The 23,078-nt window shown below is 40.8% G+C and overlaps 3 protein-coding genes across 3 annotated transcripts in view; all 3 read left to right on the forward strand.

Moving 5' to 3' along the window:
• Nucleotides 1–23,078, forward strand: part of LOC137633786 (uncharacterized) — a 521,664-nt gene that overhangs the window by 195,075 nt on the left and 303,511 nt on the right. The window lies entirely within an intron of this gene.
• On the forward strand, nt 15,684–17,100 carry LOC137633783 (uncharacterized). Its single transcript, XM_068366027.1, has 3 exons — nt 15,684–15,732; nt 15,918–16,345; nt 16,882–17,100. The coding sequence occupies exons 1-3, from the start codon at nt 15,684–15,686 to the stop codon at nt 17,098–17,100; spliced, it is 696 nt and encodes a 231-aa protein (XP_068222128.1).
• On the forward strand, nt 17,410–18,540 carry LOC137633784 (tigger transposable element-derived protein 1-like). The gene is made up of 2 exons (XM_068366028.1): nt 17,410–17,512; nt 18,224–18,540. The coding sequence occupies exons 1-2, from the start codon at nt 17,410–17,412 to the stop codon at nt 18,538–18,540; spliced, it is 420 nt and encodes a 139-aa protein (XP_068222129.1).

Raw genomic sequence — 23,078 nt, forward strand, 5'->3', positions numbered from 1 at the left:
TTTATGCATGTATGTTTTCATATTATTTCAAGTATTCTATAGGAATACATATAGTATATATATATATATATATATATATATATATATATATATATATATATATATATATATATACCGTATACATATTCATTTGAAAATACGTCGATTTATTTTAGGCAGCCACTGTGTATATTTGAAACTGACTTTGCTGAGAGAGAGAGAGAGAGAGAGAGAGAGAGAGAGAGGGGGAGAGAGAGAGAGAGAGGGAGATTGTAAAAGTTTCTTTCTTTCGGTCATAACTGACCTATGCTTAGAGGAATTTTATTATTTTTTTTTTATTTTTGAAGAAAATTTATTGAACTTTCTTATGGCATGTGTGAAAATAAGGATAAAGCAATGTAAATAGTGGGTATTGTTAGATGAAGTTAGGCGATGACAAACTTTTCTTTTTTTTATCGTATACATTCCAATAAATAACAGAGAATTCTCATTACAGATACTTGAAAATTATACCATCTTATGGACAATTTATTCAGCTATAAAATTGTATCTAATAGTTTGTAGTTAGAAGAAATGAATAAGGAAAAAAAATAATAAAATGTGTAAAAGCTGTAAACCCAAATTTCTTTACCGCAAGTAACGAGATTTAGGTTTTCAGTTTTTGCTCGTTTACTACTTTTTTCCATGTTTCCTCTCGTTTAACTACAAATTCTAATATACAATTTTATAGCTGAATAAATTGTCTATAATATGGTATCATTTTGAAGTCTCCTTGAGGAGAACTTACTTTGCTGTATCGGAATGTATACGATAAAACATAAAACATTTCGTCATCGCCTAACTTCACCTAACGATAGCCACTATTTAGATGGCTTTATCATTATTTTCGCATATGTCATTAGAAAGTTCAATTAATTTACTTCAAAATAATAAAAAAAAAAAGAAAATTACTCTAAATATAGGTTACGTATGATTGATAGAACGAAACTTTTGCAATCTCCGATTTTCGTTACTTGCGCTAAGGAAATTTAGGTTTACAATTGTTGTGGGTATACTATTTTTTTTTTCATGTTTTTCTTCTTTTAACTACAAACTATTATACACCATCTTATAGCTGAATAAATTTTCTATAAGATGGTATATGTTTACGATTTCTGTGAGAAGACCCATCTGTGCTTTATCGCAATGTATACGAAAGAATATAAAAAATTTCGTCATCGCCCAACTTCATCTAACAATAGCGGCTATTTATATTATTTTCTTTATACTTTTGATAACTATATTGAAAACTTCAACCTTTTTCCAAAAAAATTAGACCAATCTGACTTCTCTAAGATGAAAATTGAGGCTGTGGGTGCGATTTGAAAAAAATAAGTCGAAAAGCCCTTCAAAACTGAAAATGCCTGGGGCTTAAAGCACGGAAGTTTCCAAGTAAGCCGGGGGTAAAAGGGTTAATGCATTTAGTATGAGCAGATGATCAGGGGTAGATCTTCCTTCAATGCCTCCACACTGGAATCGACTCATTGTGGATGTTCTGGTGTTGAAAATGATACACCTATCACATCATTTCGTGCAAGACAAAGGGTGTGTAAGTAAGGTATCAGAATACTGTTTATCCTTCAAAGATAATACACTTATTTGGATAGGAGAAAGTACAAAACAGGGTTTAATTACTTACTGTTACATATAACAGCGGATTTGAGCCTGAAAGTTAAATTTCTATGTTATATAAAGCTCACAAAAGTATAATTCATGCGATCATTAATTTAATTATTCTTTTGAACAGTTTTTAAATTAATTTTTATTTTTTTTTATATCTGAAAATGTCTATATTTGAATTTTTTAATCTGTTTGTAGGTAGTAGGTTGGCCACGGCACCAGCCACCCATTGAGATATCACCGCTAGAGAGATATTGGGTCCTTTGACTGGCCAGACAGTACTACATTGGATCCTTTTCTCTGGTTACGGCACAATAACAACCAAACAGTTTGTATGGAAGGATTGCCTTAACAACATAATATGCTCAGTATAATCATATACTGTAGTTGTGTGCTCGAGTGAAATCAGTCGTAGCTCAGCACTCGAAGAGGAAGGACGTGTAAGCTTGCCCAAGAATTGGCTTACCTGGCACAGGGGACACCAGGTTCCCTCGCCTTGCCTAACATGAGCTCTTACAGCCTGACATTTATCTGTAATACCATCTAAAAATCCAATGACCTCCCCTGCTAGGGCTTCTGCCCACTAGATTCCAAGGAAAGGTGCATTCCATGTCACAGATACTCTTATTTAAGAGATTATGTATGGGGTCATTTCACACTCCAATTGAATATTGAGGTGGACATTAAAGCCTGCCATCATCAGATCTATTGTCGTGTGATGATTGCACTCTATTCCATGACGCACTCTTCCTGAATGTGACTGGTAGGAGAAAGGAACCGCCTTTCTACACGAGCAGAATTTTCCCAAGGAGGAATCCAGATATTCCAGATAAAGCTGCTAAATAACAACGTTTTCACATGCATGGGGATTGGTTTGGAGATGCTGTCCTCCCACCTCCAAGCAAGAAGGAGAAGACCAAGTCTACAAAAGCCTGTGTCAGTGCCAGCAATGTCCAACCATTGCAGGCTGAGCCTTCCCTGGAAGACTCACCTACTCCCATTCACAGCCCGCCACCTCCAGACCCACCTGCCTCTAGCCTAACTCTGGCTTCATCGAACCCACCAGCCTCCAGCTTGGACCGAGAAATAACCAACGCAGCTACTCCAAACCCAGCTCCTACCCAACTGACATCCAGCCCACCTTCCTGTGCCGCGGAAAACTGAGGAACTCACTGAAAGTGTCCCGCTCGACTCTGATGGGATTCACCACCGTGACTGTAGCTGCACAGTACGTCTCACCCAGCCGTTGGGTGAAGCCACTGCAACAATCCCCCAGCTATCTGCCAGTCGCTGACCCTTTGCCCAAGTTCATGGTCCAGCCCACTGAAGGAAAAAATTCCTATGCCACAGTTGCCGCCCTCGCTTCTGCCAACTCCTAATCAAATTTCTCAGCTAGACCAAACTGCAAAGGGGACCTCATTCTCACCCCCAAGAATCAGGAGAGTGTCAGTTTCCTGCTGGAAGAAAGCTCACTGGAGCTTCTAGATCTGGCCAAGAAGGAGCGCAAAATCATCGTCTCCAGATACCCAACCTCCAGGCATTCATACTAGCAGCCCACCTAAACCGCAGAGAATTCCTAGAGACACCGCCATCCACCCGCCGTCACTCCAGATCCTGTCATCCGAACCACCTCCACTCCTGATGCGGCCACCGCGGCTACCACCGTTTCTGACCCCGTCATACAGAGAGCTCCAGTGCCCTCACTTCCTCCAAATCCTTCCCCGTCCCAATCCTCCCTTTCAATCACCCACCAGCTAAACACCTTGCCCTTTCAAGACCTAATCCCAATTGCCATCCACCTTTTCACCAGGGTCTCATCCCTTTGAAACGTCCCGGATCCCCTTCAGACCTCAAGTCATGTCCTCCCTTTCCCCCCAAACCAACCTCACTGCCTCACAATCCCTACAGCAGGGATAATTTCTTACACTTACAACCACTCCTTTCCTCTACTACTAATTGTCCTTCTCTCCTCCCCCAGTCTCTCACTCACTGGGACTTGCTTCTATACCACTATTCTCTACTGCTAAAGCCTTTCCCCACAGCTCTGAATAAGGGTCGATTTTGGGTGCTCGTAGGAAGAGCTACACACCCGTGCGGAGAAGAGGCACTATTTGAGTGTCCTCATATATCTACTTTGACTCGATGCTCCGGGGGTAGAGCAGAAAACCTCTTTGAGTGTCCTTAAATAATTACTTTGACTCAACGCTCTAGGTGCAGAGCAATAAAACACTACACATCCTCTTTAACTGAAATGACTTGGGAGAAACTTCTGGGCCCAGTCTATGGCAAGAGAGTGATAATAAAATCAAGAATTAATTCAATATATTAAAGCAAAAAACATTAATTTTGATAACTAGGATTGTTTACATCTTTACCAAGAGATGATATGTTTACATATTCATTAAGGACGAAGATGTAAAGTTGTAAGCATTGTTAAAACTCACCTATTGGTCAACTTTTATACTTTCTTAAACAGAAATACAGCCTATTTCATTTACTAAAACAAATATTTTAGCAATAATTCTTTCTCTTAGGAAATATGAAATATCTTTCAATAGCATACCTTAATAATGAGGGAGTTATTTGATCCTAAAATTGAGGTTAACAACGGCAGACCACGCACAGTAAATCACTTGCTTTAGAAAGTATAAACATAACAATGGAAAATATTATAATTTGCTGTTTTTATTTACAAATACGATACAATTAAGTGAAACACCAAATTAATTAAAATTCGGTTTATTTCATAGTTGTCATTTTCCACTACAGTAAATGGATATACAGTATACAGCGATGGGTGAAATGAGCTGGGTGGCGGAAGAGGTAAATGGGGTGAGGCACGTACAGTGTAAGGGATTTGAAATCTTCGCTCCTTAAAAATCTACCATCGTACCTATCCAGGGTTAATCTAGCTCCAGCACTTTCCATACGGACTCTTCAACTGATCCTCGATTATCTCTCTTACTAGTCTTTTTTCCTCAGAGTTTATGGTATTATGGAAGAGCATTAATTTCTTATATTCTATTCTGCAGGACATCGGCCATATTCCTGTTTCTGCAAGTATGCCCCAATATGGAGTACTCGCAGGTAGTTCATACATATTTCTTATTATCTTATATTGGAGGTTTTCCAGATCTTTCATATCTTTGTCCCTTATTACACTCCAGGTCTCCACGCTGGCAAATATTGTTGGTAATACTACTGTTTCATATATTTTCTTTCTGACTTCCAACGCCATCTTTCCTACTTTTCTCGTATCCCTATATTTTCTTATTTCTTGAGTCATATATGCGACCCTCGGGCTTTTTTTACTGATACTCAATTCTTTGTTTCCGTTCTCTGTGTACCATTCACCCAGATACTTATATTCCTTAACTAAACTTACTTTTCCGTCCTTCACTTTTGTTTCAATCTCCTCCTCTTTCTCATTCTTTCTTTTGTTAATTTTTAATACCCAATTTTTTGGAGTTGGTGTTGATAGTGAATTTCTTTAGGGTCTCCAAGCTATGACAATTACTTATGGTACTTTCGATACCTTCTTTCCTTCCTGTGGGAAACATTATATCATCTACAAATACCAGTGATTCTATTTCAATATTTCTTATCAATGTGATATTTTTTTCTGCTAGTGCTATTGACTCTGTCAGTTGCGATACTGCATAGCTTAGGTCCGTATATTGTTCCTTGTCTCACATTTCCTTCAATCTTTATATCTCCTGTTGTACCTGCTGGACAATTGATGGCTGCTCTACCTTTTTCGTTCATTTTTAAAACTATCAATGCTTCCTTCCATCCTATCATTTCCCCATTCCTTTTATGCTATCCTTTAGGTCTAGCTTATCGAAGCACTTATAAGCATCACAGAACCATACGTATGTCGACCCTCCCAAATAGGCGTTATAGTCTATTAATGCATTTAGTATGAGCAGATGATCAGGGGTAGATCTTCCTTCAATGCCTCCACACTGGAATCGACTCATTGTGGATGTTCTGGTGTTGAAAATGATACACCTGTGACCTATCACATCATTTCGTGCAAGACAAAGGGTGTGTAAGTAAGGTATCAGAATACTGTTTATCCTTCAAAGATAATACACTTATTTGGATAGGAGAAAGTACAAAACAGGGTTTAATTACTTACTGTTACATATAACAGCGGATTTGAGCCTGAAATTAAATTTCTATGTTATATAAAGCTCACAAAAGTATAATTCATGCGATCATTAATTTAATTATTCTTTTGAACAGTTTTTAAATTAATTTTTATTTTTTTTTATATCTGAAAATGTCTATATTTGAATTTTTTAATCTGTTTGTAGGTAGTAGGTTGGCCACGGCACCAGCCACCCATTGAGATATCACCGCTAGAGAGATATTGGGTCCTTTGACTGGCCAGACAGTACTACATTGGATCCTTTTCTCTGGTTACGGCACAATAACAACCAAACAGTTTGTATGGAAGGATTGCCTTAACAACATAATATGCTCAGTATAATCATATACTGTAGTTGTGTGCTCGAGTGAAATCAGTCGTAGCTCAGCACTCGAAGAGGAAGGACGTGTAAGCTTGCCCAAGAATTGGCTTACCTGGCACAGGGGACACCAGGTTCCCTCGCCTTGCCTAACATGAGCTCTTACAGCCTGACATTTATCTGTAATACCATCTAAAAATCCAATGACCTCCCCTGCTAGGGCTTCTTCCCACTAGATTCCAAGGAAAGGTGCATTCCATGTCACAGATACTCTTATTTGAGAGATTATGTATGGGGTCATTTCACACTCCAATTGAATATTGAGGTGGACATTAAGCCTGCCATCATCAGATCTATTGTCGTGTGATGATTGCACTCTATTCCATGACGCACTCTTCCTGAATGTGACTGGTAGGAGAAAGGAACCGCCTTTCTACACGAGCAGAATTTTCCCAAGGAGGAATCCAGATATTCCAGATAAAGCTGCTAAATAACAACGTTTTCACATGCATGGGGATTGGTTTGGAGATGCTGTCCTCCCACCTCCAAGCAAGAAGGAGAAGACCAAGTGTGCCAGCAATGTCCAACCATTGCAGGCTGAGCCTTCCCTGGAAGACTCACCTACTCCCATTCACAGCCCGCCACCTCCAGACCCACCTGCCTCTAGCCTAACTCTGGCTTCATCAAACCCACCAGCCTCCAGCTTGGACCGAGAAATAACCAACGCAGCTACTCCAAACCCAGCTCCTACCCAACTGACATCCAGCCCACCTTCCTGTGCCGCGGAAAACTGAGGAACTCACTGAAAGTGTCCCGCTCGACTCTGATGGGATTCACCACCGTGACTGTAGCTGCACAGTACGTCTCACCCAGCCGTTGGGTGAAGCCACTGCAACAATCCCCCAGCTATCTGCCAGTCGCTGACCCTTTGCCCAAGTTCATGGTCCAGCCCACTGAAGGAAAAAATTCCTATGCCACAGTTGCCGCCCTCGCTTCTGCCAACTCCTAATCAAATTTCTCAGCTAGACCAAACTGCAAAGGGGACCTCATTCTCACCCCCAAGAATCAGGAGAGTGTCAGTTTCCTGCTGGAAGAAAGCTCACTGGAGCTTCTAGATCTGGCCAAGAAGGAGCGCAAAATCATCGTCTCCAGATACCCAACCTCCAGGCATTCATACTAGCAGCCCACCTAAACCGCAGAGAATTCCTAGAGACACCGCCATCCACCCGCCGTCACTCCAGATCCTGTCATCCGAACCACCTCCACTCCTGATGCGGCCACCGCGGCTACCACCGTTTCTGACCCCGTCATACAGAGAGCTCCAGTGCCCTCACTTCCTCCAAATCCTTCCCCGTCCCAATCCTCCCTTTCAATCACCCACCAGCTAAACACCTTGCCCTTTCAAGACCTAATCCCAATTGCCATCCACCTTTTCACCAGGGTCTCATCCCTTTGAAACGTCCCGGATCCCCTTCAGACCTCAAGTCATGTCCTCCCTTTCCCCCCAAACCAACCTCACTGCCTCACAATCCCTACAGCAGGGATAATTTCTTACACTTACAACCGCTCCTTTCCTCTACTACTAATTGTCCTTCTCTCCTCCCCCAGTCTCTCACTCACTGGGACTTGCTTCTATACCACTATTCTCTACTGCTAAAGCCTTTCCCCACAGCTCTGAATAAGGGTCGATTTTGGGTGCTCGTAGGAAGAGCTACACACCCGTGCGGAGAAGAGGCACTATTTGAGTGTCCTCATATATCTACTTTGACTCGATGCTCCGGGGGTAGAGCAGAAAACCTCTTTGAGTGTCCTTAAATAATTACTTTGACTCAACGCTCTAGGTGCAGAGCAATAAAACACTACACATCCTCTTTAACTGAAATGACTTGGGAGAAACTTCTGGGCCCAGTCTATGGCAAGAGAGTGATAATAAAATCAAGAATTAATTCAATATATTAAAGCAAAAAACATTAATTTTGATAACTAGGATTGTTTACATCTTTACCAAGAGATGATATGTTTACATATTCATTAAGGACGAAGATGTAAAGTTGTAAGCATTGTTAAAACTCACCTATTGGTCAACTTTTATACTTTCTTAAACAGAAATACAGCCTATTTCATTAACTAAAACAAATATTTTAGCAATAATTCTTTCTCTTAGGAAATATGAAATATCTTTCAATAGCATACCTTAATAATGAGGGAGTTATTTTATCCTAAAATTGAGGTTAACAACGGCAGACCACGCACAGTAAATCATTTGCTTTAGAAAGTATAAACATAACAATGGAAAATATTATAATTTGCTGTTTTTATTTACAAATACGATGCAATTAAGTGAAACACCAAATTAATTAAAATTCGGTTTATTTCATAGTTGTCATTTTCCACTACAGTAAATGGATATACAGTATACAGCGATGGGTGAAATGAGCTGGGTGGCGGAAGAGGTAAATGGGGTGAGGCACGTACAGTGTAAGGGATTTGAAATCTTCACTCCTTAAAAATCTTTAATTACGAATGTGGTTTATTATTCAATAGGTATTGCAGTTATCTCTGCCGCGTGTAGGTGAAATTGCAAAGTGTGAACTCGCGTAAAAAGGGCTGACTGTGCATAATATACACATGATAACCAAATGGAAAAACTATACTGTTGGTGCAAGTGGCGTGAAAATGAAGTATAATTACAAATTCTATAGCTTTGATTTTACAGGCAACGATGGCTATAATTCCTCTTCTACTAAACCCAGTGATTCAGTGCAGACTTTAGTTTCCAGAGTCCACAAAGACAATCATATCAGCCTAGGTGTACAGGAATGAATGAATGTAAAAATACTACACTTCTATCTCATCCGTTACTATTTGGAGGAGTAATAACTACTCTCTCCTTTTCAAAGTAATCTTGCTTTTGGAAAAATTGTAACTTTTAGTCTTCTTGTTATTAGTATAGTTCGTTCGTTCGTTCAAGATTGCCATGCCTCATAGCATGACATGGGCTCTTGTCCTAGACAGCCCGTAAGAGAATAGCTATCTGGAATGAGAACTCCTAAAGGAGCAATATGGTTTATTAAAAGAAGAGGTAGAATTGGAAAGAGTCTGGAACAGGAAAAGGATGCAGGATAAGGAATAAAAGGATGTAGTATGAGGGATGAAGGAGAGGTATGATAAGACTTGGCAAGGGGTAGAAAGCAACCCGAAAAAGGGGACTCCTTTTTAGGTCCACAAAAGAAAGTTTTTAGTCAGAGAAAATAGTATTGATAGTAGCAAGTCCCAGTAAGTAAAAGAAACTGGGAGAGGAGAGAAGGAGTTTTAGTAGGAGAGAAAAGGAGTAGGTTTAAGCAAAGAAGCTTATTCCTGCTCTTGGGATGGAAAAGGGGGAGGGGGCCAAAACTGTGCTGCGCTCGGTTAGCTGGCACGAGAAAGGCCCCCTAAGGATAGGGTAAGAAGAGGGTTAACAGGGAAAGAGGGTGGGAGACAGGAAAAACAAGAGCTGTTTCCTTATGAGGAAGACAGCCTTGTAATAACTATTCTCCATTTAGGAATAGGGAATTAGGAAGGGGAGGATTGCAAGAGGGGAAGGATTATCTCTGCTCAGTGGCTGAGAACTGGAACTGTTGCAGGAGTTGCTGGAAAGTGGAGGTTGATGAGAGGGAGAGGACTTTGGTAAGGATCTGGAAGGCGATAGGTATGAGGTCTTGCAAGGTGAGAGACTCAATTGCTTGAGTCAAGGTTTGGGAAGGGGATGAGGATGAAGGTTGTTGCTGGTCCCTTTGGGGAGCAGTTGCAGGTCGGTGCTGATCCTTCTTAGAAACAGTTGCAGGTCGTTGCTGGTCCTTTTTAGGAGCAGTTATAGGTGTAGATGCAGGAGCAATTGTAGATGTAAAAGCAGGAGCAGGAGTTGGCTGAGTTGGTCTTCTCTGGCGAGGAGTTCTCTGTTCTTTAGGTGGCTGGGATGGAGCTGGTTTGTTTTGGTTTGAAGAGGATGTATTCTTCATAGCTGCTATCCTCTTGAGTCGCTCTGGGCAGCGCTTATTCCAAGCATGGTGTGGCTTGGAACAATTGGGGCACTTGGATGTGGTTTGTCGCCCTTCTTTATGGGCCTTTATGCACACTTCTGTGCTATGTCGCTGGCTGCAGATACCGCAAATAATGGGGCCTCTGCATTCTTCTTTATGATGTCCAAAGCGTTGGCATCTGTAACATCGAAGGGGCTCAGGTGTGTATTCCTCGATGGGGAAAGTACCCCAGACTCCTAAGTTCAGTTTGGAAGGAACTGAACCTATAAAGGTGGCTATTAGGCGTTGAACAGGAACGTCATCCTTGCTTGTGCAGCGAACAGCACAGTCAATATTGCTGCATGAGGTTACAATGGAGATAGGCATCGTCACAGGATACCTAGTAATGACTGCCTTCTTCCTGATAAAAGCAGGATCCAGCAGTGTTAAGGTGGAGTCTTCCTGAAGGAATCTGGCTGTCTCAATGTCCTTGGGATAGATGATAAGATCACCTTTCCTGTTAGGTCTAGCAGTGAGTTTCATGCCAGGCTTGGCAGCCATGGCAGCAACAGAGGCATAAGAGAGCTCGTGGTTTGCCTGTGCAAGTCGAAACTTAGGCAGAGGCTTCTTTGGCTGCGTAGCTGGAATGTTTTCTTGAATGGCAGTGGCTTCTTGCAGGAGTGTTTGGAGGCAATCTGTGCAGTTGCAGTCCATGGAGTGGGCCCCTTGTTCGGTCTCCATGGCGTTGGAGGACTCAGGCTCGTTGGTAGAAGGGATGACTGCAGTTGCACCTGATTGCTGAGGAGTTGTAGGGACAGACAAGGACGAGTCTGTGCTCTCAGTCCTTGGAGTCACTGATGGCGATGGTGGGGCTGAATTTGGAGCTGTTGAAGATGTAGAAGTCTTCTTTCTTTTCTTGCTTTCATTAGTGGCAGCAGCGAATTTATCATACTGGACAAGTTTGTCAGAGGCATCTTTGCAACCCTCACAGTTGCAGGAAACGTGGTGATTATAAACTTCTGGGTCTACAACATAGTTATACTCTGCCATGGTGTTAAAGATGTAAGCTCGGCGCTGCTGGTAAGCCACACAGCTATCACAGTCACAAGCTTGGCCATTAAAGTAGTCTTCACAGTGTTTGTTTTTTGAAGGATAGTAATTCCATGCCCTTTTTCCTAAATGAAAAACGGACATTGTGGTTGAATTCTACGGGAATCACAGTGAAAATTTCGGGAGGTTACGATGCACATAATCCACGAGATGTTGTCGACACAGAGTCTAAGGCTCTAAGCGAACACGATTAGTAAAGATTTTTTTTTTTTTGACGGAATATTACAATAAACTGCAGACTTTAAATCTGAAAGCAATATGCTTATGTTATATAAAGGTAATGAGACAATAAATACTTAGATTATTAATTTTATTCTTTTGTCGAATTGTTTTTAAGTAAATAAATATTTTTTTCTATAACTGGAAATGTTTTTATTTGAATTAATCGGTTGGTTTAGTAAGAGACACCACACCACTCCGCGACTTGGAACACTGCTGGTCACTGAACTATGTACAATTCTCTATTCAAAAACGGATTTTGACTTAGGAAAAATCTATTTTAGGGTGAGATGGCGGCCATGTTGTCCTGATGGAAGTTCCCTCCGGCAACTTCCTACTCTATAATATTTCTGCGATTGATATTACAAGAGAATTACCGTCAGGTATCACGGGGTTCTAACCTTCAGAGTGCAACTGCACAGATTGCCTTACGACACTCCTGCAAGAAGCCACTGCTATTGCAGAGAGAACATCCCAGTTACACAGTTATAGGAAGCCTCTGTCAAAGTTTCAGCTCTCACATATTGACAACGAACTCTCCTATGCCTCTGTTGCTGCCATGGCTGCTAAGCCAGGCATGCAACTCACTGCAAGACCCAACAGGAAAGGTAATCTCATCATCTACCCCAAGGACGTTGAGACAGCCAGATTCCTCCAGGAAGACCCAACTTTAACGCTGCTGGATCCTGCTTTTATCAGGAAGAAAGCTGTCATCACCAGGTATCCTGTGACGATGTCTATCACCATTGCAACATCGTGCAGCAACATTGACTGTGCTGTTTGCTGCACGAGCAAAGACAACGTTCCAGTTCGACGCCTCATTGCCACCTTCCCTCGGTCCAGCTCCCTCCAAACTGGACTTAGGAGTCTGGGGAACTTTCCCCATCGAAGAATATACTCCTAAGCCCCTTCTGTGTTATATATGCCAACGATTTGGCCATTACAAGAAAGAATGCAGAGGCCCCATCATCCGTAATCTAAATTAACTCCTGGTCCTCATGATTAGTCAAGTCGCCCGGTTCTAGCTTTGGTCTTCATTGGGTGACTTTGATAAACGAACATCTGATAAATTATAGATTGAATTCTCAACATTCAAACCTCCTTTCATTTAATGTTTCTGTGTTGGTAATATAATCCCCTTAGTACGGGGCAGATATACCCGAGATAGTGAAGAAAGTAATTGAATTTACAGCAAAAGACTTTTTTCTTTTGTTTTGAAGGTGAAGATTTGTATCATGATTTCCTCGTGATACATTCCTGTTCCCATCCATCGCTTTCATTAAAATTCTCTTGATTAAGGTGAATTCCTGTTCAGTATTTCACTGGGATCCCTAAAATAGTTCTTGAGGGTGAGATGACTCTAGTAAGGAAAAAATTAATTAGCCAATTTGGAGTTTTATAAGTCTCTGCCACTGTATTTATATAGCGCTCCTATCCCCTTCGATTAATTCTGTTTTTAGGGAGAAATTCCTGGAATAATAATGAGTCTACTCAGATTCAATCTAAATATAAAATCTCCTCAGTAAAATTATCTTATTGTAGGCTTTTGTAGTTTTCTTTATTTCCTGAATGACGAGACGTGAAGGTTAGGCAACTAGCTTAAGGGAATATATTATAAAAGTGCACAAATAAATGAATTACTGAATAAAAGATACAGGAAAACCCTGGATGAATGATGAAACATGGAAAGGAATAAAGGAAATGAAGGAAGTAAACAGAAAGAAAAGATTAGAACTTATAAAAGATTTTTTTATCTAACCGCAAAAAATCTAAAAAAAGCAGGTGTTATACCACTTCCTACTAAACATACAGGATCAGGGAGGGAAGGAACCTCCAACAAAGTGGATTCATTTAGCTGAAGCCCTTTTGGTGGCTGCAAAGATCATTTTACCAAAGATTTTGAAAGGCATTCAAACACCTAATTTGTGTGTTGATCATCCTTCCTATTTATATTATTCTTAAACATCCTATAGGAGATTTTACACCACTAAGAATCTGCGCTACAGGAAGATGGTTACGTGGATCCTAAGGGTCAATTTTAACAAACAGTTACATGGAGTCTCTTAAAGCTGATGGCTTCATGAAAAAGCTGAGAATCTTTTCTTCGACATAGTTAGGTGGGTTTGATGAGAACAAGCTGCAATATGCGACTTGCAAGAAAGAATATGTGGCAATAAATAGTGCGAGACCCTGAGATAGCGTTGGCGACTGGGTGGAGTGCCACTAACTGTTTGATGTTCAGGACGTTTTCAGAGCAGCTGTTCATACATGTAGTGAACAGTTGCAGTCATCAATAGTATAGTACACACACAGGAAATTCTTGCGACACCAATTGAGAATAACAAGCGGAAGAGAAATAAGATGGAATAGTGTGCCCGAGTGTATCGTCAAACAAGAGATCTCTAACTAGATTTAGTATTTTCTCAAGTAAAATTTCTTTAAAAATATATATATATAAAAAGGATGAACATATTGTGTAAAGGGTATAGTGTTAACGAAATTAAAGTCCTTCAAAGGTACCATATTATGAGCAGAAACAATTTATGGGAGTGACTAAACAACATCAGAATTTTAAGATTCACAAGGAGAGAAGTAGCTCAAAATATTATATATATTTTTTTTTATAATTAGATAGAGCTAATAGATATCAAGAGGTGTCTGGTTTCAGTTGCAGCTGAATAGATACTCACCAGAACATCAGCCGGGCCAGCGCAACAAACCACTGCGGTTTCCTACCATAGCAGTGGCCTCCCCAGTAAACAGCTTAAACTCACGGACCAGGGCTGGGATCAATCTGTCGCCATGCGAAAGTTAGGCAAACACTTTAATATTTTCTCTTTATTCTCTTGAGAAACCAAAATTTGATTATGGTACATTTTCGGCAATGGTAGTTTTAAAACTTTTTAAGATCCTAATAACTGAAAATTTGCTATACGCGGAAAATGGTAGGAATTCAATATTAATTATTGCAATAATTGCTGTAATCAGAACAAATGTAAGCAATACCAATTAAAAATAGAAAAAAAAAACATAAATATTCTAAACTATCAGAGGGAAATGGAACCGCATAATTTCTGATACACGTTGAATGTCTATAAGGTATGTAATAAGGAACAGGAATTATCCTGTACTCCTCAAAAAGAAGATAAAACGAGAGAATGATTACTTAGGAAACATAATACGTATTGAGAAAAACTAATTGCTTTGATATATTTAAATACATGAGAAAGAAACAGGAATGTAATATATTTTTTATTTTTCATTAAATTTGATTTTAAATGGTCATAGTAGCTAGCAATTTCTATATATGTTTATTTTATATTGAATATATATATATATATATATATATATATATATATATATATATATATATATATATATATATATATATATATATACAGCTATTTCAACTTGAAAGGTTGATGTGCAATCAGGGAAAATCTTCGCACTAAAAAAAATGTGGATGATCAAGAACCGAGAATTAGAAGCATCTCTCTCTCTCTCTCTCTCTCTCTCTCTCTCTCTCTCTCTCTCTCTCTCTCTCTCTCAAGAGCATGGGCCTATGCAACTTCATCCCTGTCCTTAAGGTTCAAAGGCGATTCATGAGTTGCAGAGGCAAGAGACAGTAATAATACCTTAGCTGAAGGACAACGCCCTTGAGACTGCCCATAGCCTATATGCATAACCCCCTCTCCACCCATAGTAGCACAAGGCTGAATAATCTAACAAGCAAGCATAGAAGAGTCTTACAAGCAAGAGCCCGTGCCTTGCATAAGGCAAGGCAATCTCAGCTCAGTTCCCAGACTGAGAGGATCTCTCTCTGCCAGTGCAAGTACCTGCTTACCCGGCACAGGGGACACCAGGTTACCCCTCCCAGATTACCAGGCACAGGGGATACCAGTCTCCCATCTGTGCCTGCTGGCACATTGAACTTGCTTGCTTGCTTGTTAGATTTACCAGCCTTGTGCTGGGCACGGGCTCTTGCGTTGGCCCGTAGCAAGGCACATTGGACACCAAGTTACCCCACCCAGCTTACCCGGCACAGGAGACACCAGTCTCCCGTCTGTGCCTGCCATGTCTTTCTTCTATTTAGGTGTCTGGACATGGACTCACTTATACAATGAGAACAGACACTGCAAGAAGTATTCAGAGAACTGCAGATGGCAATTCTGCAGGGATTATGAATGGCACAGAGTCAACATATTCACTCTTGTTGTTGTAAAAATCAAGAGCAAAACTGTCCAGGATGAATTTTTCTTCAATCACCAAGTCAAATGCAACTGCAGAGACTGCAAGTTTGCTTTAGAAAATGGACGCAGTCACTTTGTGAAGCATGGATCCTTTGACCTTTCAAAGATCACATGTAAACCTCGTCCAACTGCCCGAACCACCTGTTCAAAGGGCAACACTTCGAAGACCACTGCTGCATCTCCTGCTGTAACCAGAACTCCTATACAAGCCTAATCCCCTGTGCCTGTAGTAACACCAGCAACCAAAAAGAAAGCTAAAGACCCACCTGCTAGTTTCACACCTTCCTTTGCTGCCGCACCACTGACCAGTGCTCCTGCACAAAGCGCTGATACATCAGCCATGGACACCAACCCTTCTGCTGCCACTTCCAAACCATCACTGAATAACGTGCACCTCGCCGTGAAACAAATGGCTGAGACCCTGATCGAAAGACTTCGGCAGGAAGATCCAGTGACGGTTCTATTCCTTGATAAAACACCTTCCACTCCAACTCCAACTTTTGAACCAGACCCAGAGCCAAGACCCACTGTAATGAATCCAAAGCCCCTACCTAAATTCAAACTACCAGCTGTGGAAGGGGCACCCTCCTACGCAGCTGTGACTGCCATTGCTACAGCAAATCTAAGTATCAGGATCAAAGCCAGGACCCACCTTAAGGTGAACCTAATCATCACCCCAGAAGACCACAACTGTGCCATCTGCCTCCAGAGGGAGGCCTCATTGACCTACCTTGACCCAGCTAAGAAGATATGGAAGTCAGTTGCCTGTAACTTTCCCCGCCGACATGATGCTGTCTTTCATCACTGATTGCAGCAACTTCCACCATGTAGAGTGTCGTTTGGGCAGCCGCAAGCAGCCTACCAGGAGAGTCATCATTACCTTCATCGGCAAGATTCCAGACACTAGACCTTGGACTCCGGGGAAAGTTCCCCATAGCCGACATGGAAGTTGAGCCACTACGGTGTTTCAACTGCCAACGTTTCAGCCACCACAACACTGCCTGAAGAGTCCAACGGTGTGTGGAGTCTCCAGCCACCTGCACCCCACTCAAGATTGTATTGATGTACACAAGAATGCATTAGAAACCCATCCAAAGTGCCCCAACTGTTCTGGATCCCACCATGTCTGGAACTGGAAATGTCCAGAGCAGCTCAGGAGATTAGAAGTACTGCAGATCATCCCTCCTTCCACAGCAGCAACAGCCACAGCCACCAAAGCCCCAAAGGGCTCCTCGCTCCAGACCACCCTGTCGGCCACCTACCAATCCTAATCCAGTCACCGCTCCTGCTCCTGCCACAGCTTCAACCCCAGTCACCGATCTGGATCCTGGTCACGGTTTCCCCATTCCCCTTCAACCACCACGCTTATCTCGCAAGCAGAAGCCTTGGTCCTTGAAAAGCTGGTCCCCTTGATCTTCCAGCTTATAGCTAAAGTCTGCTCCTTTGTTCAGACTCCCTCCAACATTTTTCAATCCCTCCTTTCTCCCCTAGTATCCCCCCCCCCTAGAGCAAGGATAAGCAGCTGTGCTTAGAACTGCTCCTTTTCTTTTCTACTAAAGATCCTTCCCTCCTCTCCCAGTCTCTCCCATTCACTGGGACTTGCTGCTATCACTACTTTCTCTACCACTAAAACTCATTTCGGTTCCAGTGTGGGCCTGGTTCCCTTGATGATACTTATGCATCACCTCACAGTGAACTCCTATAGCTTCACCGATGTGCACAATGGCATATACCAGAAATCCCTCCCTCATTAATATTGAACAGGAAGGCGAAATTATAAGAAATTGTGCAAATGTTATGCGGGCGCTAGCAGAAGGCAGGGAGAGTACAGTAGAACATCAGGTATCAATACGGAGATGGCTCGCAACTCAAAATCTACCAAACTGATTCGCTGGCCATCCTGGCTCCAGAATCTTGCAAGCTGATTGGCTGAACCGCCGAGACACTTTACCCAGCATCTCTCCCTGCCGTGTGCCCCGCAAAGGGAGACCGCATTCATTGTTCTCTCTCGCTTCGCTTGTGCTGCTTAGTCTTGCCGCGTGGAACTTTTTGCTGTTTTCTTGTGCTTCTTTAGTGTAAAATAGTGCTTGTGACACCCTTGAAAATGGCTCCTAAACGTCCTCTACCCTCTACATGCTCTAGTGAACCCAAGAAGAAGGGAAAAATTATGACGGTGAAGGAGAAAGTGAAATTACTGGACATGCTTAAGGCATGCAGAAGCTATATGTCTGTTGCCCGCATTTACGGAGTGAAAGAATAAACGGTTCACTACATAAAAAAAGATGAAATGAAAATACGTAAAACTGCCTCAATAACGTTCTCCAAGGACACTAACCGCGTTGTGACTCCTCGTAATATGACGATTGTGCAAATGGAGAATGCGTTATCAGTGTGGATATAGGAATGTCGGGAAAAAGCCAAAACATTGTATGATAGCCTAGTTCCTGAAGGAAAATCAAACGAAGACGACGAAGGTGATGATAACGACGAAGAAGATGATCTTGCCCCACGAGAAAAAACGTGGTTTTGTTGCCAGCAAAGAGCTGGTTCGAGAAATTCAAGAGGAGGTTTGGCCTTCACAGCCTTCCTTTGTATGGGGAGGCCGCCTCGGCAGACCAAGAGGCAGTTCTTCGTTACGTTAAGGAGAAGTTCCCGAAATTAATTAAAGACGGTGGCTTTCTCACGGAGCAGGTGTTCAATATGGATGAGACTGGCCTCTTCTGGAAGAGTATGCCATACCGGACGTTCCTTTACAAGGACAAAGTAAAGGAGCCAGGGTTCAAGGCCCACAAAGATTGGTTATTCTCCTCATGTGCAGGAATGCCGCGGGCTTCATGCTCAAATCCGCCTTAAATTACAAGTCCATGAATCCTTGGGTTTTGAAAAACAAAATCAAAGCCTTGCTGCCCGTCTACTGGATGAGCAATAAAAAGGCATGGATGACCAAAGCCCTCACACTCAACTGCTTCGTGAACTGCTTTATCCCACAGGTGAAGCTGTACCTTCGCGGAGAATGGGCTGCCCTTTAAGGTCCTCCTCTTGATGGACTGTGGAGGAGGACATGCAACGGATCTGCATTATGACGGGGTCAAAGTGGAGTTCCTGCCCCCCAACACCACTTCCCTCATACAACCAATGGATCAGGGGGTCATTCGGGCCTTCAAGGATCTCTACACGAGGTCCACGATGGAGGGCCTCATCTCCTCCATCAACGAAGGTGACGAGGACTTCAGCCTCAAGAGATATTGGCGGGAATATAACATTGTAATGTGCCTGGCCAACATTCAGAAAGCTCTTAATGAGATGAAACAGCAAACATTGAATGTAAGTTGGAGAAAATTGTGGCCAAACATTGTTCTTGACTATGAGGGATTTACGGCAGAAGAAGTTCACCACTCTGCCGTAGATAAGGCTGTGAGGCTGGCGTGGTTAGTTGCCAAAAAAGGTTCCTCTGACATGACGATAGATGACGTCAACTCACAGATCGAGTGCCACTCGGAGCCCCTAACCAATGAGGACTTTGTCGAAATGACAAGATCAGCAAGTGAGGAAGAAGAAGAGGCAGCCGACTACGAAGCTGAAGAACGTGGCCTTACCTTGCACAACCTGCAAGAGCTTTGCAACATGGCAGGGGGTCTGCAACAAAGGGCGCAAGAAATTAACGATAATATGGTCAGACCCATCGAATTTAGTATTCGTATTAACCGAGCCACTACGCCGCCTCTTGCAGTTTCTGCTGAAGGGCCAACACCAATCGTATTGCGATGACTGTTTAGTATCTTCAACAGTGAGGCATTTCTTGACCGAATGCCCCAATTATAATAACTTAAGAAATAGATACCTGTTTGAGGCTCGTGGTAAGGATGGCAGGTTCAACCTTGCCAAGATTCTTGGACATGATGTGTCCTATGTGAGCAGCATTTTTAGATTTATTCCAGAAGCAGGTCTTCTGAAAACTATTTAACTTCTATAATGACATTCAACTTATATGGTTTTAATTGAATATTCTTCTATTTTTTATATAGAATTAATGTTATCGGCATCAATGACCTTAGATGTCAGGATGCCCTGAAAACTTTAAATTAATGAATTAATCAATTGCAAACAGACTTAATCAAATTTACATATTTAAGAGGAATTCCATAACAATGCAGGACTCTCCACAGAATTGGACTGTGCACACTATCAAATGCTTTTTCATAGTTCACAAAGGCCATCAAAAGAGGATTGCTATATTTTACATATTGCTGTAGATGTCTCAAAATGAAAATTTGGTCAGTACAACTTTTATACCTTTTCTAATTCCTGCTTGTTCATCTCCCAGCTTTTCATCATTAGTTCTCCCCAGTTTCTTTAAAATAAGCACACTATATATTTTCATAATAACTGACTTAAGTGTGATGCCTCTGTAATTATTGCAATCAGTCAGATCTACCTTTTTAGCTATTTTTACCAACACTCCTTACTCCCATTCATCAGGTTTTGCCTCTTCATGCCACATTCTACAAAATAATCTTGTAAGTAGCCTGGGAGTCACTTCATTTTGGTCAATATCATCTCGGCAGTTCTTCCATTCCATTGTATCCAGGGGCTTTCCATCTCTTTAGGTTTTTGATGATAGCTTTGACTTCAAACACACCTAATTCATTCATGGGAACATCAAGGTCTTCATCAGCTTCCAGTATATCAATCAAAATAATCCCTTTCTATCTCCTATTCATAACCTCACTAAAGTGTTCCATCCAACGTTGTCTTTCTTCATCTTCTGTTGCTATAACAGAGCTGTCTCTCTTTTTGATGGATATAAGCTTCTTCTTCTTTGCCCCAGTCGAGATTTCATTAATAATTCTATGAGCAATTCTTACACCATACAGCCACTTCTTGAATTCATAGCTTTGTCAGCCTGATTTGCTTTACTGTCTAAATATTCTCTCCAGTCATTCCTGGCTTTTCTTTTCACCTCACCATCAATACTGGGATACTTAGCATGATATATATATATATATATATATATATATATATATATATATATATATATATCTATATCTATATCTATATCTATATCTATATCTATATCTATATCTATATCTATATCTATATCTATATATATATATATATATATATATATATATATGAATAGACAACATCTTAGCGGCATTCAGAAAACGAAGACAACTTCTCCTCGGACAGATCCTCATGCAGATATTTTTTCAGGAAAACAGTAGGAATACATTTGCTTTTCTCCATTTGTTTTTAGGTGTCCACGCGTGTTTCGGATCTCTTCGTTGCCTTTCTTCAGGACTACTGTAGGCTTATTCTTATTCTTAAGATTGAAACGTTGTGAAGATGCAGTGAAGTGTTAATAGGAGTAGAACTGTACTCCATAAAAATGAGAAAATTGTGTTCCTTCTGAATTTGGACTTGCTCGCAAACGTAACCGAGGAAAGTTTAGTACTAGAGTACTCAGAATGACATTTACAACTAACAGAGAAGGAAACAAGAATGTGATGTATTCTGAGTTTTTTCATTAATATAATTTCGAAAGCATCATATATGTAGTATTTCATATATATTTTTTTATTTATATATATCAAAATTAATGTTTCTGGCTTCAGACTACTTCTTCTCTCAATAATAGTAGATTAAGGTACTCGCGGTCATTCTTTTTCCATCGTATAGATATGAAAATCTGCAATGATCCTTCTCTTTATCCTTTCAAATGACACGACTTTGTATTTGAAGGGAAAAGTTGATGGAACTGGAGATATTCATCAGTAGTTATAATCATAAAATAAAAATAATAATAATTTCATATCAAAACTGGTCTTAGTCTCTCTCCAATTGATTGTGGATTTCAATCTACCATTATCGAGAGAAGAAATGATAAACGATTAAAATAAGATATTTTAATAACAGTAACACCATTAAAGTAGATATTTCATATATAAAATATAAAACAAAAGAGTCAGAGAAATATGATAGTATGTTGTACCCGAGAGTGAACCTTCAAGATAGATTGTGTTGCGACCCATTTCAGAATCTGCACCGTGTTGGAATATTCTCACTTGGCGCTGCGCAATGTGAAGATTCCCAGATCGCGCGACCAAGTTGGAATCGCATTTAGGTTACTGTTTAGTGAAACAGATTCACGTAAATAGGCCGACTGACTCTTTAACCTTATATGGCAATAGGTGTGTTAACAGTATTAGGTTCTATATGTGATCTCCTCGTCGTCTATGCAGTGATCAGGCCATTATATAAAGTCAGGTCATTATGTGTGTGTTTCATTTGTTTCCAAGGCGTCTTAGTTATTGTGGTATGGAATTGACACCCCTATCTGTCACTGTGTTTAGGCCACTTAAAATTGTTGAATGTCAGCCTCTAATTCACAAACAATGGGGAGTGTGGTGAAAAATATGATGGATAAAGAGTGGACTGTATACTTAATGTTGTTACTGACTCAAAGCCGCCACAAATGTCTTCTCGTAACAACTATCACTATCCCCTTTACGGCTTCTCAGGAATAACGAGAGATTTCTCTCTCCAATAAACTTAATTATTAGTGTAACCGATATTCAAAAGCACCACAGTCATATAACTCTCAACAATAGGACTACACTAAGTCCTTTCACTTACTGAGCTGTCACTATTAACAAGAACTCAAATCATAAGTTTCAATAAAGTACAACGAGACACAAGTTTGAATTCTCTCTCTCTCTCTCTCTCTCTCTCTCTCTCTCTCTCTCTCTCTCTCTCTCGCGAGTACTCACGGGTAGACTTTCCGACCTTAGAGGACCGCAGTTTGTCTCGTTTTCTATAAGTTGTACAAAATTCTTAATATGAACACCTTGATGTTAAATAAGTATCAGATCAATTTTTAATTACCAACTGTACATTAAAACATAAATCAATAAAGGATATCAAAATGCACTTGCTAATTTGCAGTTAATTAGTTTAATAACAAAAAGTTGAACATAAATGTGTGATTAAGCAAAGACAAACTCAAGGGGGTTTACAAGTCAATGGCACTTCAACAAAATTACGACAAGTCCAAAAAATAAGAGTAGATCACTGCTTACGATCTTATACACACACACAACCACCACCACGACAACCCAATAACAGATCGGCTCAAGTTTGAGCCCTGAGGCTCATGAGCAAAAGCTGTCTCTCTCGCCGTGCATTCGTGTTTTATACGAGAAAGAGAGACAAGTTATACAGTTTCAGTAGATGAAAGACTGCTTATAAGATTCACATTAACACAAAAAACCTTTTAGTAAATCCAAAGATTGATGTCAAAAATAAACTCAAGACACATAATGTGCAATTTCAAACACAATTTTTAAATACAATTAACTGGTTGGTGGTGTGCGACAAATTCAATGTGATCA

The sequence above is a fragment of the Palaemon carinicauda genome, chromosome 43, assembly GCF_036898095.1.
Source record: "Palaemon carinicauda isolate YSFRI2023 chromosome 43, ASM3689809v2, whole genome shotgun sequence".
Classification (NCBI taxonomy): domain Eukaryota; kingdom Metazoa; phylum Arthropoda; class Malacostraca; order Decapoda; family Palaemonidae; genus Palaemon; species Palaemon carinicauda.